The 19886-nt window shown below is 41.0% G+C and overlaps 1 protein-coding gene across 1 annotated transcript in view; it reads right to left on the bottom strand.

The window, feature by feature from the left end:
* Window positions 1-1724: 1724 nt before the first annotated feature.
* The window catches only part of LOC122001573, a 38854-nt gene continuing 20692 nt past the window's right edge, over window positions 1725-19886 (bottom strand). Inside the window, exons 2-3 of the mRNA XM_042556398.1 lie at window positions 3335-3415; window positions 1725-2316 (exon numbers count right to left, since the gene is read on the bottom strand). Of these exons, the coding sequence (XP_042412332.1) occupies window positions 1915-2316; window positions 3335-3415 (483 nt within the window). The 3' untranslated portion in view covers window positions 1725-1914. The remainder of the gene's footprint in view (window positions 2317-3334; window positions 3416-19886) is intronic.

The raw sequence follows: 19886 nt of genomic DNA, 5'->3' as shown, positions 1-19886 counted from the left end.
CCGACCGCGGGAGAAAGATCAATCCTGTGGAGACCGAGCAGGATCTCACTCAGCTAATAGTCGACCGGCCAACCACTCACCAGGCTATTTGCCCAGTCAGTCGGACTTTCAGTCTCCTTCGATTAGACTTGAAGGGAATGCATATGATCCGGTGGTAAGAAGAGGGGGCCCGCCCGGCGGAAGGTCAAAGTGGTCAACACCCGACAGACGTTCGACTAGGCGGGTTACCTTCCTGATAAGCAGGAGGAGTAGTCGACCCGGCATCTCGACAGTTCGGTCTGACGCTAAGTTTCCGACGCTCATAAGGCAAAGCGGGAAGAAACGGAGGCCGAGCGGCCATCTCGCTCGACTGACAGTAGACACGGTATTCGGCCAAGCGGGCATCTACCTGGAGGGCGTCAGCCGACGTGGCCCCCGCTCAGCCCAGGACAGGGGCCAGCCGAGCGGTTCCTCCGCTTGGCCCGGTAAAGGTCAGAGGGAGCAGGTAGTGAGATCTTCCTAGGAACTAGTGTCGCCAACAAGAGGCATGGTCGGCGGCCTGGTCAGACAGAGAATCGTACGGTAGAAACTTCCACTGTCACATCAGAGATATGCTTGTGCTATTAGGGTAGGGTGTCGGACATGCTTTTCTGACACGTCCATTCCAGGTATGCTTTAAGGAGCGTGTACGCCTAGGTAAACGTGCGCGCGCCTCGGGGGGCCCTATATAAGGACCCCCAGACTTCGATAGAAGTATATTTACATCTTTACTGTAGCTACAGTTCTCATTCTTTCTTCGCTCTACTTCTTTGTGCTGGAGATTTGACTTGAGCGTCGGAGGGTCATCGCCGGGGAACCCCTCCTCGGCTCGGCATTATATTTACAGGTTCGCGGCGGCAAAATATCTACGTCTTTGGAGTCTTCGACTAGTCAATAGGAGCGCCACATCCCAACATCCATCGACTCAACACTCGAACAGGATCAAAATCTATCATTAAAAAAAAATCAATAAAAACCATTCAATCTCTTGATTGAATACACCCCTCAACATTTATCTTTAATTCATAATAAACATGTTAATTCATAATAATCACGTTCCAGCACCTGTAATCCGTTTAATTCATTAGAGTTTGGGAGCAAAAAACTCTATAAATTCAGAATTCTTTTTTTATTCTAAGGCATAATTTGTATTACGCTCTTAGTCATCCCTACTTTATCATGACAATCCCCATCACGATTGGGCAACAAGTTAAAATAGAAAATTTTATACTGAATTTAGAAATAACCAAGCTCGATGAAAGATAATATGATATTTATACTAATGCTAAGTGCTAATCTAACCTAAGTCTTTCATCTTCTATATATTTTATTTAGAAACACCATGATAACTTAGGAATTAGAGGAATCTCTTCAGAAGCAAATCCTCCAAGTATATTCTTTGCAGAGTCGACGAGATTATCTAGGAACACATGATAACTTAGGCATCCAAAGGATCTCATGAGGACAACTCTCAATAAATCCTCCAATCTATGTTATTCTTTACCGAATCGACCACGTTATGAAAAAAAAAAAACATCATCCGCAATCTCACATGAGACGGTAAATTTCTTCCGTATCAATATTGAAATATACTTAGCAAACATGACTTGATCATGATAACGTATTGATAACCTTGATCAAGTTCATGCGGACGACCACCTAAATCTGTAACAAAAGTTGAAAAATAAATCCTAAATGCAAGCATAAAAAAGAATGTAGGCTTCGGAAAGTATGTTTATGAACCATGGAAGTCTTTTTCATATACAAAGCAATTACCAGACTCATAAACAAAGCCCACACATACTATTTAGAGCACTTGAGAAAAAGAGGCACAGAGAGGGATAGGGAAGTTACATATGATTTGCATTACTCATCAGCTTCATTCTTGTGGCGAAACTATGAATAGGATTGATGAGGTGGGCTATCTGTATGAATGTCCATAGTCGTATCGGAGCAGCTGAGAGAATTTGTGTCCCGATTTTGACCCGAATCATGGTTCCTGGTTCCTGCATTTCCAGAAGGTGGGGCTTCGTTCGTGTAAAAGCCGCTTCCATTGGCAAGGTGATACGGCTGAAGGCTCCTGCGTACAGGGCTGGAAAGAGCATTTGCGAAAACAGAGTTTTTTGCTTGATCAGTGTGACCGTTTCGAGAGAGAAGTCCAACAGTTGGCTGCCCAAACAAACCAGATGGACTTTGGAAGACTGAACTTATAGGATGCATTGTGGTGGGTGGTTGTTGGTTCTGAAATGGTGCTCTTGAGGCTGCCAATCCATCTTCTACAGCATAGTCCATCTCAGTCTAGAAGGTCGAACAAACATATTTTAGTTACACAAAGATCTACTTTAGTTTGCAAAAAAAAAACAAAAAAAACAAACATATTCTCTAAATATTTTTCAGCCACGGAGGAGTCATGCGGAAAGTTCTCCATATTCTACTGATTTTGAGTATTAAAAATAGTGGTCTTAGGATTGAAACTCGGTGTGTCCAACCTTCTTTCTCCTATGTCTTGCCACCTGTACTAATGGCTGATAGTCATTCATGATTTACCTCCTCCGTATTGGCCTAGGGGTGGATTGGCGGAGATGCTAGAGGCGAGCGAATCGTTTTTTGCCAAATGAGTAGAAAAAATATCTTAAGCAGAGTTTTCTTGAATACCAGATATCTATCCATTGGCAACAGCCATCCAAAAGATAAGCATCATACACGAACAACAGAAGAGAGATGAACAGGAACCACAGATTAAGATGAGCACAGCAGCATGTTTTGACTGGGGCACAATATTTCCTGGTTCTGAGTCAGCCTATGCGGATTCAGGAAGCCTATGGGGAGAAAAGACTTTGATTTTGAAATAATATCAAATGAGTTAAGCTTTACAACCCTGATTTTTGTGACCCTGGTACCAGTGTTGCATGACATGCCCCTGCCGACAGTATTTCATATCAGACATGGATCATGTGATGCGCTGGATCCCTATATCCATTTCTTGTTGTTTACTAATATTCGAGTGTGAGATATTTATCGCACATCGAACTGTCCACAATCATCAAAATGAAAGAACCACCTCTTAGTTAATTTGTCAATTAAGTTTCTCCTGCATAAAGATGTGATGTCAGTTATGGTAGGAGTATGGCGATCTAGATGGCGCTGTAGCCAAGGTGTGTCTAGAATGAATAGAATATCTGAATCTAACAGTGACAGTGGAAGAACATCTTGAGACAATGCAGTAGCTAAATGCTGACAAAAGACAAACTTGAATTGCAATTACAGTGACTGATATAGCAGATAAATAAGAAAGTAAATAATATTATTATGGTACCTGAATATGGGACACTATATCAGCCACTGTGATCCTTGACCCTTCTTCATGCTTTCTCAAGATCCATTGATAAAGCTTGTCCTGCACAAAACACATACAGGCAAGTAACATAACACAATTCAATAGTCAAACAAGTTGAACTTCAGAAAGAGAAGGAAACTTTGAAGTTGATGAAAGAACTTATGGTAATTAACGGTGCAAATATGGTAATTACTAGTTTCTCCAACAGAAGACAAGCTTAGTACAATGGTAATGTTAATTGACCAATAGGGATTCAAATGTTGCTTTATCTTTGATATGGAGGATAAGATCTGTGCATGATAACCCTCCGCAAACCCAGCATTGATGAGAGCCTTGGACCATAATTTTTAAACTAGTTTCACTAAAATGGTGGAATAACTGAATGCATGTTCTTCCATTCACTCAACAGCGAATAACGTCCTCGAATTGGTACACTTTGTACCAGTTATTAATATTGCACACAAATATTTAAATATTAAACCATATATTCTATACTGAATCTATGTGAAGAATAATGATGAAATGATAACCCAGCAAAATGTGCTATTCTTTTATGCAATTGGACCAAGACAAGTATATGGGTGAACTTTAATCAGTCTTGAAGCTGGTAGCAATCTAAATTTTAGTTGATGGTATCAGAAATGGTAAGTGCCCCGGGTAAATTTTGATATGGTCAATCATGTTAAGTTAGGTCTTTGATGTCTTGTGTTTAAGTGTGAAGGACCTTAGGAACATATGAAGTCGAACGGAAGATACAACTAGCGAGAAGGACAACACGAAAAGAGAGCTGATGGGTTCGGTGCATCCGAGGGACGAGAAACTGCGGAAGAGTATCCGGTGGACGAGAAGAACAGGCACGACGTTCGAGGGACGAGAAGCTGGGAGGAAGCCTGCTGAGGAGAAGGTCGGAATTGGATTCTGGTGAGCTCAACTCCGGATGGCCGAATGATCATCCAAGCGAGCACAAGGAAGAGTTAAGCTTTTGAAGGTTAACTAGATGGACCGGAGGCGCCTCCAAGCGACTTGGAGGAGCCCTCATGCCTCCTGTTGGAGGCGCCCTAGACGACGTTGAAGGCGCCCTCAAGGTGATGGAAGGCACCTTGCGCATGTTCGAAGGAGGCGCCCTGAAACAGATTAGATCACCCTCAAGGAAGGTGAAGGTGCCCTCAAACGTAGAAAGTCGTTGGTTAGCCGTTGGTTGACCGTTGAAGTGTGGATAAAATTTTATCCACTTGGAGGCGCCCTAGAGGCACCCTCCAACCAACAGTAACTTTTCCAAGGAGGTTATAAAAAGTTCCCTGGAGCTAGAAATTAATTAACAACTTCTGTAATCAATTTCTAGTTTTTTTATGAGTTTTTCAAAGAATGTAAGAGGCTTCTCCGTTTACAATAAAGGAGATTCTTTTAGTGCTTTCATTACCTTGGATTAACAAGCAATTAGGTTGTAACCAAGTAAACTCTGGCCTTCTTACCTTTAAGTTATTTTTTTATGTTAATTACTTGCTTTAATTAATTTTCTATCCTTACTAAGTTCGAAAAGCAAAAGAAAATTCTAACTTACTTGCAGGGTTATTCACCCCTCTCTAGCCGGCCTCATCGAACCTATAATTGGTATAAGAGTACAACCGCCTCAAAATAACTAACCGCCAACTGAAACAATGAGACAATCGCTGGATCTAACATTCACCCGCCAAAGTTTGAGGGGGAGTTCGCCATACGGAAAAAGCGAATGGAGATATTTTTCAAAACAAACTTTGAAATTGTTTTAATAATAAAATATAATTTGGTAGTACCTAAAGATCAACATGGACCTAAAAAAGAATACATGTGGACCAAAAAGGAATAAGCTGACTTCGTGGCGAACGATAAAGCAGAGTTTCATCTGCTGATCGTTCTTCCGTCCCAAAAAGTCAATCGGATCAACAGCTACGACTCCGCTCAAGAACTTTGAGAGAAGTTCCTAGAGTTGCACGTTAGGATCTCGAAAGCTAAACTCGCAAGACGGGACCTGCTCCGAAATCAACTCAGCAACCTCTGAATGGAAAATGAAGAGACAATAGCTCATCTACACGCAAGAATCAAGGAACTGATCATCGGATTAAAGAACCTCAGAGAAACAGTAACTAATCGGGACTCACAAAAGTATGCCTTAAATGTGTTCCCGAGAACACCAAAATGGACATCTATAGTAGACTCCTACTATATTTTCAAGGATCTCGAGGTAAGTACTTTAGAATGTCTATTTTCTAGTTTTGAATTACACGAGTTTTGATCTACAGCGCAAAGAAAGAAAGAGCCGAATCAGAACCTAGCACTGCAAGCCAGAAGAATGGAACAGATTAAGACTCATCGACTGACGAAAACAAAAGAGCTTACATGGTAAGAAAGTTAAATAAATTTTTTAAAACTAATAAATTTAATAAGACGCGGACCAAGAAGTTTATTCTGAGAAAAAAAAGTACAGTACTACAACTACAGTGGAAAGGGGCACATCAAAGATAACTGTCTCATATTATAGAACAAAGCGAAGGACAAAGATAAGGACAAAGGACCAACACGATCGAAGCACAAGAATCTTAAGGCGATGTGCGACAAATCATCATCATTCGAATCAGAAATCGAAATATACGCAGGACTTGCACTAATGATAAATTGCCAAAAAGATGAAGATGAAGAAAGCTCGTCTGAGATGAGCATCGAAAGCATTGATGAAGGGAGAACGACAAACTACAAGTCTGACACGATAAGTGAGGTATGTAACCTCTTCTCTGAACAGTTATTTCAAGGTATTAAATTGATGTCTAGGTCATTATACAAATTAAGGTCCAAGTATGTGAAAATAAAAAAGGAAAATACTAATTTAAAAACTAAATTAGCAACAGCATGTCCCTTAGAACATTTCGATAAACTTCAAATTGAAAATGAACAACTAAAAGAACAAGTAGAGTTACTCAAAAAGAACTATGCATGCTCAAATGTTCTTAAAATTTCAAAAGTTAACGATAATGGTAGACTTAATTGGTATTTGAAAACTCATAGGGGTTAAATTGCAAAAGTTATAAGAAATGTCATTCCACGAAAGTTTTGATTAATCTACTAAGGCATAATTTATTTTGGGTTCCTAAATCATGCTTAGCATATTGAATAAATTTTTATGCATGCTTAAATTATCTTATAGTTGAATCATTGTTCTAAAAGGCGCCGCCTAGGACCGACTAGGCGCCGCCTAGGACCGACTAGGCGACGCCTAGGGGGTGGGTGACTGCCCAATGCCCTGCCTTTTGCAAAGGCGGGCGTCGCCGCATTAGTTGATCGCCTAAGCAGTTAGGCGTCACTTAGGCATGGGCATCTGATTTTTTTTTTAAATAAAAGCGAATTGATTGGCCGATCGATTAAACACCTCTAATCAATTCACCTCTAATCGATTGAGTCAATCGATTTGAATGAGTTTCGCAAGAAAAGAAGCCTACTAAATCGATTGGCCGATCGATTGAACACTTCTAATCAATTGGCCAATCAATTTGCATTAGTTTTGCGAGAAACAACAAACAGAAGCCTACCGAATCGATTGGCCGATCGATTGAACACTTCTAATCAATTGGCCATTCGATTCGCATGAGTTTTGCGAGAAATAACAAAAAAAAGTCTGTCGAATTGATTGACCGATCAATTGAACACTTCTAATTGATTGGTCAATCGATTTGCATGAGTTTTGTGAGAAACAGAAGCTTGTCGAATCGATTGGCCGATCGATTAAACACATCTAATCGATTGCCATGAGTTTCACAAAAAATAGAAGCATGTCAAATCGAATGACTGATCGATTGACTTTGGCAAGAGTTTCCCGAGAAATGCCGAATCGATTGATTAATCAATTGCACCTTGTGAATCGATTGATAAATTTCTACCAATCAATTAGCGGCGATGAAACATGTTTATATTTTGATTTTTGAATCATTTTAACTTTTAAAGTTAGGTTAGCAGCTGCACCTCTTCATCTTCCTCTTCGAGCAGTCGCTTCTTCTCTTCCTCTTCGGGCAGCCACTGCTTCTTCCACCTTTCCCTCCCCTTCTTGTTCTTTATCAAAGAGCAACATCTTTGCTGCTATTTTCTTCTCCAATAGCCAGTCAACCACAACATCAACCCTAACTGTTGCCCTAGGCCCTAATTGTTGCCTTTATCCCGGCCAACAACCACCAGCACCTTACCCTGTTTCTTAATAGCAACCGCTGCAGCTAGACAAGGCTGCTACTGACAAAGGGAAAGTAGTCCTAACTGTTGGGCCAGAGTGCAGTGCCTTGTTCCCTCATTTCCAGCCTTCGACAACCTCATTCTTTTCATCCCAATAGTTTTTTCTTCTGCCAGGTTAGCAACATCCCTGGGTTTAAGTTGGTTAATAAAATTTAATTGTATATTTGTATGTTATTAAATGTTGTATGTTATTGCTTCGCTTGGCTTGAATTGATAATTGATTTTTTGAATGTTTGATAACCATTGCTTAACTCAAATGATTTTTTTTTAAAATTGATATTGATAAATTTTTACTAGTGTAGTAAAATGTCGAGTTTTATATCTTTTAAAGCATCTAATTCAATGCCGGAGATTCATATCCCTTTGAAGCATAATTCGAATGATGTTAGATGGGAATTTACAGACTTGGTGGATCCTAATAATTTGGATAAGTTTAAATGTAAGTTATGTGGAAAAATTACTAGTGGTGGAATGTATAGGATCAAACAATATGTTGCCAATATCAAGGGAAATGTTGCACCGTGTAAGAAGTCTTCGGATGAGGATAAAGTGAAGTGTAAGAATGTCATTGAAGAAGCAAGATAAAAAAAGAAACAAAAGAATATGAATGAAATGGAGGTGAGAGAAGAAGTTGTTCTTGGAGAATATGAGGAAGATAAAGGGAGTCTAGGGACAAGAAGAAATCCGCTTACTCTTAGCCCTATGGACCGATGTGCATCCGTCATTGATCCCAAATCTTTATTGAGTGGAAGTAATAAGACAAAACAATAACAAAATATTATTGATGCACTTTGAAAACAAAGGACACACAGTGTGCACCAATATTTAGCTCAATGGGTGTACGAGTCCGGTATTCCATTTCATGCCATTGACAATGATAGCTTCAAGAGGTTTATGGAAGCGATTGGTCAATTTGGCCCGGGTTATCGTCCTCCAACTCAATACCTATTAAAGAATCCCTTATTGAAGGAAGAGGTGGATAGAACTAAAAGTCTATTAAAGAAGCAAGAAGAAGAAGAATGGGTTTTGAATGGTTGCTCAATTTTGACCGATAGTTGGACCGACCGGAAAAGAAGAACTATCATGAATTTGTGTGTTAATTGTAAAGAAGGAACAACTTTCCTTTCTTATAGGGAAGCATCGGATGAAGCACACACTGGGAATTATATATTTAAATATGTGAACAAGTACATTGAAGAAGTTGAGTTTCAAAATGTAGCTCAAGTGGTAACAGACAATGCTTTGAATAATATGACAACAAAAGATTTGTTGAAGGAGAAGAGACCACATATATTTTGGACTTCATGTGCAACTCACACAGTGAATCTTATGTTTCAAGGAATTGGGAAACAACCTAAGTTCAAAGGGGCGATTGAGAAGGCCAAGAGCTGGACAATCTTTATTTATGCACATCACAAGACATTGTCAATGATGAGAAAGTTTACCAAAAAAAAAAAGGGACATAGTGAGGCCAGGGTAATATAATTTGCAACCGCTTTTCTAACTTTGCAAAGCTTGATGGAGAAGAAAAGTGAACTAAGAGTTATGGTTACTAGTGAAGAATGGAATGTTTGCCAACATTTTAAGAGTAAAAGAGAAGGTAGCATAAAATACCACTATGAGTGCCTCTTTTTGAAATAGGATAAGTTTTTGCTTGAAAGTGTTTACCCCTTTAGTTAAGTTGTTTCGTCTTGTTGACGGGGGTAAGAAGTCATCTATGGGTTTTATGTATGGAGAATTACTTAGAGCGAGAGAGGAGATTAAGGTGACATTCAAAAATCAAGAGCTTCACTATTGTCCGATTATTAATATTATTGGTGAAAAAAGTCATAATCGAGTTGATAGTCCACTACATTTGGCGGCCTACCTCTTGAATCCTTATTACTCCTTCAATGACCAGAGCATAGGAAGTGGTCACGAATGGATTTTTCACTTGTGTTGAAGTATTCTTTCCCGATGATATTAATAGCCAAAGTGAGGTAGTAAATGTGGAGTTGTTGAAGTATATCAACAAAGCGGGGGATTTAGAAGAGCATTGGCTATAATTGGATGCAGAAAAAAAAAAATGATGAGAAATATGATTCGAGTAAGAACTAAGTAATAATTGCTTACTTTATTTTGTAATTTTTATTGCTTGTTTCATGATTTTGCTTATTGTTATTATTTGATTTGTTTTTATTTAGTTGGATAGTGGCATTTTTTGGAAATAGTGTACCTAAATTGCAAAAGATGGCTAAAAGGATCCTTTCTTTAACTACAAGTTCTTCCGGTTGTGAGAGAAATTGGAGTACTTTTGAGGGGGTAAGTACTTAATTACTTATTGTGTATTACTTATTACTAATTAGTAATTACTAAATGTCTAAATATGTATTCAATATTAATATTTTTCTTTAATATAGATTCATACAAAGAAAAGAAATAGACTAGATACTAGAATGTTAAATAATTTAGTCTATGTTCAATTCAATGCCAAGATCATAAAGAAAAAGAGAAGACAAGAAGAAAAAGGAGTTGATGTGGTACTTGCTAGTGAAGCAACTATGGCTGATCGATTGAAGGAGAAAAAAAAAATCCGCCCAACGCTTTTTAGAATATTGAGTTGAATTTATCTTATTAACCAAATAAATTATTTCGTATACCTTCTGTTCAAAATTAATTATATTTTAATTTTTTTGTGAAAAATGAATTTGTTATTCATAGAAAAAAAATTCAGAAATTTTCGCCGAATAAATATTTTTTATAAATTTTTAAACAAAAATTGTATTCTAAAATTAAAAATGTTTCGTAGATTTATTTTTATAAAACTTTATTTTTCTATGATAAAACATTATGTTCTCTATTATAGAAAAAAAAAATTTTAAATTTTTTTATATTTATTTTGAATTATTTCCTAAAAATAATATTTTTATAATTAAAAAATATCGAGATATTATTTTTAAAAATTATAATTTTATGTGGATAAACATTAAATTTTATATATTCAGAAAAATTATCATGATTTTTAAAAATCAGATTCTATTTTTAAGACATTTAACTTCGGAAATTATTATTTCTATTTAAAATATTTATGCTGATCAAAATAAATATTTATTTGTCAATGAAAATTTTTATTCTGATCTTTCTATTTCTGTTTGATCATAAGAAAAATTTCTAGTATTTTTTGAAACTTATAAATTATATTCCAATTATTTTTATCAAATCTAGTAAATCTCCCAAATTCTTTGAAAAAATAGTCAAACTTACCCCTAGTTTTTTTATATGGTCAAAAGGGGACCGAATAAGTTAAGGAGAGGTAATTATGCAATTTTTGGCAAAATTTTGATTGTACTTATTGCAAATTTGTTACTGGTAATAAATTTAATAAATTGCAAACTTATGTTCCTAAATAGTTTTATTGTTTTATTTACCCTGACTTAATTTGGATTGACATACATCAAAAAAAGGGAGATTGTAAGTACCTCGGCTTTGTTTTGATGTGGTCAACCAGGTTAAGTTAGGTCCTACAGTTTTGATGCCTTATGTCTAAGTGTGTAGGAGCTTAGGAACACAGGAAGTAGAGAGGAAGACGCGGCTAGCGAGAAGGACAACACGAGAAGGAAGCCGACGGACTCGGTGCATCTAAGGGACAAGAAGTTGTGAAAGAGTATACTGGTCGACGAGAAGAACGTGCGTGACATTCGAGGGACGAGAAGCCGGGGAGGAAGTCCGCTCGAGAAGAAGGTCGAAGTTGGATTCAAGTGAGCTAACTCCGAATGGCGGGATGATCACCTAAGTAAACACAAGGAAGAGTTAACCTTTTGAAGGTTAACTAGAAGGACTAGAGGCGTCTCTAAGCGACTTGGAGGTGCCCGGGACGAAGCTGAAGAAACCGTGATGGAAGGCGCCCTCGCGCCTGTTCAAATGAGGCACCCTAAAGCATATTAGAGACGGCCTCAAGGAAGGTGAAGGCGCCCTTAAACGCAGAAAGTCATTGGTTAGCCATTGGCTGACCGTTGAAATGTGAATAAAATTTTATTCACTTGGAGGTGCCCTGAAATGCTTTGGAGGCGCCTTTAACCAAGGATAACTTTTTTCAGGAAACTATAAAAAACCCTTAGAGATAAGAATTAATCAACAACTTCTGTAATCAATTCCTAGTTATTTTATGAACTTTTAAAAAAGTGTAAAAAATTTCTCCGCCTACAACGAAGGAGATTCTTTTAGTGCTTTCATTGCCTTAGATTAACAACCAGCTAGGTTATAACCAAGTAAACTTTGGCCTTCTTACTTTTAAGTTGTTTCTTTTATGTTAATTACTTGCTTTAATTAATTATTTATCCTTGCTAAGTTTGAAAAACAAGAGACAATTCTAATATACTTGCAAGGCTATTCACCCCGTCCTCCTAGCCGGCCTCACCAGAGCTACAAAAACCATAATTTATCGGCATGAATCTCTATTGCAACCTACAAATAAAAACCAATTAACTACCTAAACTTGTACAAGATCTCAATGCTCAGACTATTTGTAGGTGGCAAATAAATCATCCATTACAATCTCATTGCACAATCAAAATCATGAAGCTGAATAACTCCCTAAACATATACCACATGCCAATGCTCAAACTAACTTATAAATGGAACAAGAACTCTCACTAGAACATTTTGAAATGAGAGAACACTGTTAGTATTAACCCTTAGTATCAATTATCAGATGATTGACATTGACACTTTTTGTATCATATTTCATTAATTAATAAAAGGCAAAGTTAGTTATTATATTTATTTCAGTTCAGTGCTGAATGAATAAGTATAATAATATCCGAGAGTAGTAGGTTCTACTCTACAACATGTCAACTGGTTGAATTGATAGTGGGATATTGTAGATATATATAGAACGCTACTCTTAACTATTCCTAGTCAAACATTAATATACAAGGACAATATTAACACGTTGAGACTAGCATGTAGATCAACGGATGACTTAATCTCACAAGTCATGGATATGAGATATCAGGTTGACACATGGGTATGTATATTAGAGAATATGTACTGAATTACCCACCATGAGAATATTTCATGAATCATTATATGAGTGTCATAAACATTCTCATGTGACTATTGGTATGAATAGTCCTTGGACCTAAAATCACTATGATTCTCTACATAAGGAGTTGTGTATTTTGGTATCGACAAACGTCACCTGTAACAAGGTGGACTATAAAGTCGATCACTGGATATGCAATAAGTTATGCGGAGAAATATGAGTGATGTAGATGAGATCTAACCCTTCCATATGACGAAAGTGATATCTGTGAGCCCCTTGATTAAGTAGGAAACAAGAATGCATGGTCATGCTCAAATTAATCAATATAAGATATTGAGCCTATTTGATTGAGTGTGTCTACTTAGGGATCAAGAAACACAAAGATTGACAAAAGGATGACATGGACTATGCCTCATTGATCAATCTAGATATCAAGGATAGAATGATTGAGTCATACAAGATAATAGACACGGAAAGGATAGGTCAAATCTTGACATTCTCGTCACTTGGATAGCAATGATGCCTTGTTAGATGCTACTCATTACTTATGTATCTAAAATAATTTTAGAGACATTACCAACGTGACAAGAACCTATTGGATCACACACAAAGAACATGTTAATTTAAAAATTGGTTCATATGATAGATCATTGGATTAAGTCTAATCCGAATTAGACTCATTGAGTTAGACTCGATTGGATCCAACTATTGGATTGAGTCCAATTTGAATTAAGCTCATTAAGTCAATTCGGATTGATGAAGATCAATGAGTTAGACTCATTGAGTGACTTGGTGAATTCAAATTCACCAAGGAAAAGGAATGATCAATTTTGAATTGATCATGCATTGGATGAAAACCAAAAGACATATTGGATTAATGGAGTATTAATGTCAATTAAGGAAATTAATTGATTGAATGAATACAAAAGGGACTTGATTCATTTTCGTGGTGAAAAATACTAGTGTTCCTTTTGCACCGTTTCACCTCCTTGCTTCCTCCCACTGCCTGGGGATTTACTTGGTATCCACCTCAAGATGAGGTGACTAATCCAAGGATCCACACACGAGCACACTCTCCACTAACAAAAAGACTCCTTCTCGGAACAATCCGGAGGTGAAGAAACCTCGTAGAAACTCACACAAGCATACAAGTCAAAACAAGAAGTAAATACACGACAATACAACAGAAAAACCTTCTTGCTTGATCTCTTGTAGCTTGTAGATGCCTTTGGACTAGTTGGAAAATGCAGCAACACGTGTCTTCCAAAGCTCTAGATCTAGTGAACAGTAACGGAGAAGATTATGTGAAGACTTGCGGAGATGAAAGCTCGCCAATGGCTTTATTATACTCTGCGCTCCTAGGCTCCTAATCGATTGGACCTGCTCCCAATCGATTGCCACGTCAGATCCGCGCAATCCCAGTCATCCAAAGCTCGTTACCTACATAATGGTCATATCTCAATCGATCGGTTGATCGATCAAGGAAGCTTGAATCGATTGGCCGAGTGATTCAGAGCGCCTCTTACTGGAAATACCTTGAATTGATAGACTGATTGATTTAGGTTTCCTTGCAACCTCGCGAGAAATCTAACTCCAATCGATCGGCTGATCGATTGGGTGGGAACCTCTCTGTGCTCGCGAGAATGTCTCCCAATCAATTGCGCCCCTTTTTCTCGTAGCACTCTTTCAATTGATCGGTTGATCAATCGGGCTCTGGTTCAATTGATCTCCTGATCAACTTGACCAACCCTAACTTGCCTAACTCAAAGTCTAGGGTTCTCAAACCCAACATTGAGTCAACCTTTACCTGTTGGGACTTCGTCACGAAGTGTCCGATCAATATTTTGAATCACTTGGACTTTTCTCTCTGTGTTAAGTGTCCGGTCCTCCTGGACCCACCTGGATTTCCACGTGTCTGGCTTCACTCACCAAGACTTCCTTACTGTCTAGCTTCAATCACTAAGACTTTCACCTAACTTCACTCACCAAAATTCCATCTGCCTAGCTTCACTCACTAGGGCTTTCACATGGCTTCACTTACCAAGATTTCCATTTGCCTAGCTTCACTCACTAGGTCTTTCACCTGTTTTCACTTATCAGGATTTCTCATCTGCCTAGCTTCATTCACTAGGTCTTTCACTTAGCTTCACTCACTAGGATTTCCCTTCTGCCTGGCTTCACTCACCCAGACTTTCCGACCAAGTGTCCGACCACTTGGATTTTCATCTTCTACCAACCTTCTCGTTGGACTTCCCAATCAAGTATCCGGTCAACCTTAACCTACTTGACTCTTCTTCACATTAAACTGGTCAACCTTGACCAATCTCCCTAAACGGACAATTGCACCTACAATCAATCTTCATATATTGTCAAACATTGAAACTCGCACATTATGACTCAAGCTTAAGTCAATTCAAGCTTAGTCATCCACTCTTCCATTGTTTTTCAATGCTCAACCTTGAACATTTACTATAACGAAAGTTTTACAATCTTCCATGGTTTCAAAATTTATTTTCATGTCTTTAAGGAGTAGTTCCCCCTCAAAACAGGCTCCAAACTTCTGTCATTGCGCCAATAATGACTTTGAGTTCCTAAAACTTTAGGAAACCCAAAATTTAAAGTTTTAAAGTCTAAAATCTCATAATGAAACTAAATGATCCTGTCCGAACCAGAAGTCAACCGTGTCAACATGTAGATCTCCAACCTCACGTGCGCCCTACTAACTCGAGATGTCGGGACCCATGGCAAGACGCCAAGTCGTAAAATTACGAACAAGGTGGCGCCCAGTCTCGTGCAATCCTCCTCCGTCTCGCTCTTATACGTGAGGAGGGCTCAACAGAGTATGAGTTCTCCGTCCTATACGCTGTGCAAAAGCTGCACACGCACCCGACAAACGACGGGACACTCTGCAAGATTTGATCGATCACGTGAAACCCACGCCGTCGAAAGAGAAAGGAGTCCCCGCCCTTTCCTCGCTCCAACTGTCAGACAACTCTCAACATCCTACGGACATCCGCAGTGGTTTACGGCCAGGAGACTAATAAACAGGGTGCTTTATGACTTGGCTCATTCAAAGGTCACCGGTCCACGACCTTTTCAACCGAAATGAACCCGACTGACAGGTGCCTTCCAACCATAAGTGCGAGCCGCCACTCCATCCGGTATTCGATTCCATCGACCGCCGGCATCCCCGTGACCGCCGCCTACGGCCCGTCCGCTTGACCACCTCCCTGACGGGCCCTATGACTTCCACTGCCGACTTGGGCCTGTTTACTACCTGATCACTTGCCTCCCTTCAAGTCTAGTCAAGGAGGCGAATAGTCCCGATCGATCGATCGCGAGTCTAGCAACGGCTCCATGCTAATACTCCGCCCGCACCGAGAGATATTCTCGAACGAATCAACGATGGCTTCACCGATCACTGCTCGCGCCATCTTCACATCAAGGTCGATCATACCTTCATTAAATGCTCTGATCGACCGCCACGCGAGCAACGCCATCGAGTACGGAGGCTTGGCATGATATTTGATGTGATCAAGCAATCAAATAAACGCTAGATGCATGCTTGATTCCTGTGACTGATCCGACGGAGGCCGCCCTCACCCTATAAATTCTTCGCTTCTTCTCATCTTCACTCGCCTACTCACTGCCGCCTCCGCGCTCTGGAGTCCGACGATCTTGTCGCCCGACGCCTGGCGCTTTCCTCGATCCTCTCCGCAAAGGTTTTGATCTTCCTTCTTCCTTTCCCATCTAATTCGCATTTCTTCCCTAGCTCCGCCCAAACTCCCTTTCGCCTCAAACTTTTTTGATTTCTTCCGTCCGATCATGGCCGCTCTTCTCATCCCAAGAATAATCCCTAGCCCATGGTATACTACTACGCGTCCTTCAACAACGAGATTTTGATATTGTCGACAATTTCAAATCTCGAGGATTTCGTTAGCTGGTCCTGGTCCGCCACACATACTGCCAAGCTTCGTGTCTTCGCGACCAATTTATCACGGTCCATGGTTCCCGTGCATCCTTTTATAGTAGACGCCTCAGAATTATTTCGCATGCCGCTAAGTTTAGTACCAAATACCTTCCGCCTCCTCTCATTGTTGTTTTGTTCAAGATTCACAACATTCCCCTCCGACCGGTCTTTATTTCTATTACCCTAAGCAAGCCGAGCCGCACCTTTATGTTCCAAGCTCCCGGCCGGTCTTCTTCAATAACTACCCACTTCCAATAAACATTGAAGGACTATTATTTCTACCTCCGCATGCCTACCACCAAACTTTCCACCCAAAGGGCAGGTCACTCACCTCTACCCCGAGTCAAGAAATTCAAGACCCGACGGATTATCTTCACGCCAGAAATGTACTAGCCGGTTCATGGCTCGACATCAACAAACTTCTTCACGAGGGAGTGATGTACATTTTAGGTCGAGTCCTATACGGACCCTACTTCCAACCGGCTTGTAAGAATTTTGCTGGGCATTTATTAATTGCAACCGATTTCTTCTTCTTTCATGCCGACATCGCATGGACCTTGATACGGCTCAAGAGAAAGGCATCGCCATGATCATGGGCGCCAGGAAACGGAGGCGGCGCACCGATCGGCCTCACGAAGGAGAGAGGACCCAGCCGACCGCCAGCCTCTCAACAGCAGTGGCTGAGCTACCCTCCAGGAACCAACGGCCCCGAGGAAGGGTCCGTCGGAGGAGGAACACCGCAAAGAGGCGCCTGGAGATCACCGCTACGGCCACCTCCGCTGTCCACCCTCCGACCGCCTGGATCGCTAAAGGCAAGGCACCTGTCGAGACCATTTCGTCCGATCGGACGCCTTCTGACTGGACGAGCTGACCGCCCGGCTGAGGCTACTCCGATCGACACTCTCCCCCGCCTTGCTCGCCCAACGCCACCATCCATTCGCGGTTTTCATGCACCGATCCCTTGCCATCTCGTCACGGCCGACAACACGGGTTACTTTCATCTTCCAACCAAGAGTTGCTACTGGCCGATCGCCAACCGTGGCCCGAGCACACCATTACTTGAAAGGGCCCTCACGAGATGGCCGACGCCATGAGCAATGATCCTCCTAACTTAGCCACCATACGCAAGCTGGCCACGGTAAGTTGTTTTTTTTTTTTTTTTTTTTGTTTTTCAAGTTTGCTCGAATATTTCACGGCTTTAACAATCGCCCTCTTGCTTCAGACGGGTAAGAGATAGTAGCTTCACCACCAACGGCGACGAGGAGATAAGGCAATCAAGGCAAGGGTCCGAGGCTCCCAAGACCCTTCCTACTCCGAACAAGCAAAAGAGTCAAGAAAGCTCAAACCTCACGAAAGGTAAGAAACAACCGACTGTGCCCACGCCTAGCCGAGTCCGAGCGATGTCAAGTCGCTGACACAAAGATAACTCGCCACCACTGAAGAACACCCATCTCCGATCCGGAGAAGAAAACGGAGGCCCGGCCTGAGTCAAGATAAAGGAGTCACTGAGCGTCGACGGAGAAGACAGCCGCTTACATGCTGAGAAGATTAAACATCTGAACGAGGCCTCACAAGCCCCAGTGCGACCTTCAAAGAATACCAGGATGCCGAGCTTGCCGAGTCGCCGCCTCCGACAAAGCCATATCCGATCGCCCAGTTCTCGGAGAAAATTTATGAGCGGATGTACTCAGCCGACTTGGCCATTACTACCACTATGACCTATCCGAAGTCGAAGGACCTTCTTCCCGAGTCCACCAATATTCCACCACGATCGGTGGAGCTCCTAAGCAACATTCTGAGGATCTCTACGACTACATCGAGTAATTCTTGTAATTTACCGCCGGCTGAACATGAATCTTTTGTACTTAGCCACTTTGCCTAAGGTTTTAATTTCAATGAAATGCTTCCTTCGTACTCCATCTTTTGCACCGCCTCATAATACTGGTCAGCCTTGCCTCACTATCACACCTTCGCATTCGAGGCATTCTCGTGTTTTCCCAGCCCTTCCGCTCACCTAATATCATTCGTGTTGCTAGCAAGAATCGTCATATGTCGATCGTAACCTTTATACTCGAGTCCTGAGGGACTTAGCCTATCTAACAACATCCGAGAATACGGATAATTGTAGTGTCGATTTATATTCCGCCGATTATTTATGTACGACGCTGCCTCGGATGTTTAAATCGGAGCCCGACTCAAGACGGATATTTATAGCTTGGCCGCTGGCTCTACGGCTTAACGTCCGGCTGACGCCTCCGCCGGAGGGTTTATGACGCCGCTCGCCTCGTCTTAACGACGAGCTCGCCGGGCTGATATTTATAGCCACCACGCGGTTTCACTCTGCAACGTCTGCCAGACTACCCGCCGGAGGGTTTATGTAGACTGCCTGCCTCTCGATCTTTAACGACTGAGCTCGTCACGCTGGATATTTATAAATTGGCCTACGCGGCCCACGGCTTAACGTCTGGCTAGACCGCCTTGAGGGGTTTAGACGCCTACTGCCTCTCGATCTTTAACGACGAGCTCGTCTACGGATATTTATAGCCTACTCACGGCTCACGGTTTAACGTCCTGGCTAGACCGCTTTAGGGTTTATAGACGCCTACTGTCGATCTTTAACGACTGAGTCTGTCATGATATTTATATTTGGCCTATGCTTCACGGTTTAACGTCTGGCCGGGCTACGGCCTCCGCCTTGAGGGTTTATACGCCTACTGCCTCTCGATCTTTAACGACCTGAGCCCGTCAACATGATATTTATAATTCGGCCTGCCCACGGCTTAACGTCTGGGCCAGACTGCCTTCCGCCCTGAGGAGATAGACGCCCATTGCCTCGATCTTTAACGACGGAGCCTGCCGGCGGATATTTATAAATGGCCTGGGCTACCTACGGCTTAACGTCTGGCACTGTCTTCCACGTGAGGGTTTATAGACTACTGCCTCGATCTTTAACGATCGAGCCTGGGCTTGCCGATATTTACAGCTCTGGCCTGACGCCTTTTAACGTCCGGCTAGACTATTCACAACCTCACTGTGCCTGTTTTACTTCGCCTTCATAACTTATCTCGCCATTGAATGAAGCTTTATGTCTTAACAACAAAGACGGGTCATTTGCTTCATAATCTAATCACTGAGGCCTCGCTATTCGGCTGCCTTGATAATCCATACCGCCGACCTTTCAAATGAGAATACCAATGTGTTTTCACTATTTGCCTCGCATCGCAAGTACATAAAGTACCAAAAGTATATAAATTTATATTTAGCGACCTTTCACCCAGCTTGATACG

The sequence above is a fragment of the Zingiber officinale genome, chromosome 7A (genome assembly GCF_018446385.1).
Source record: "Zingiber officinale cultivar Zhangliang chromosome 7A, Zo_v1.1, whole genome shotgun sequence".
NCBI lineage: Eukaryota > Viridiplantae > Streptophyta > Magnoliopsida > Zingiberales > Zingiberaceae > Zingiber > Zingiber officinale.
Note: the sequence above shows the minus strand (reverse complement) of the source record. Positions and strands in the feature narration are given on the sequence as shown.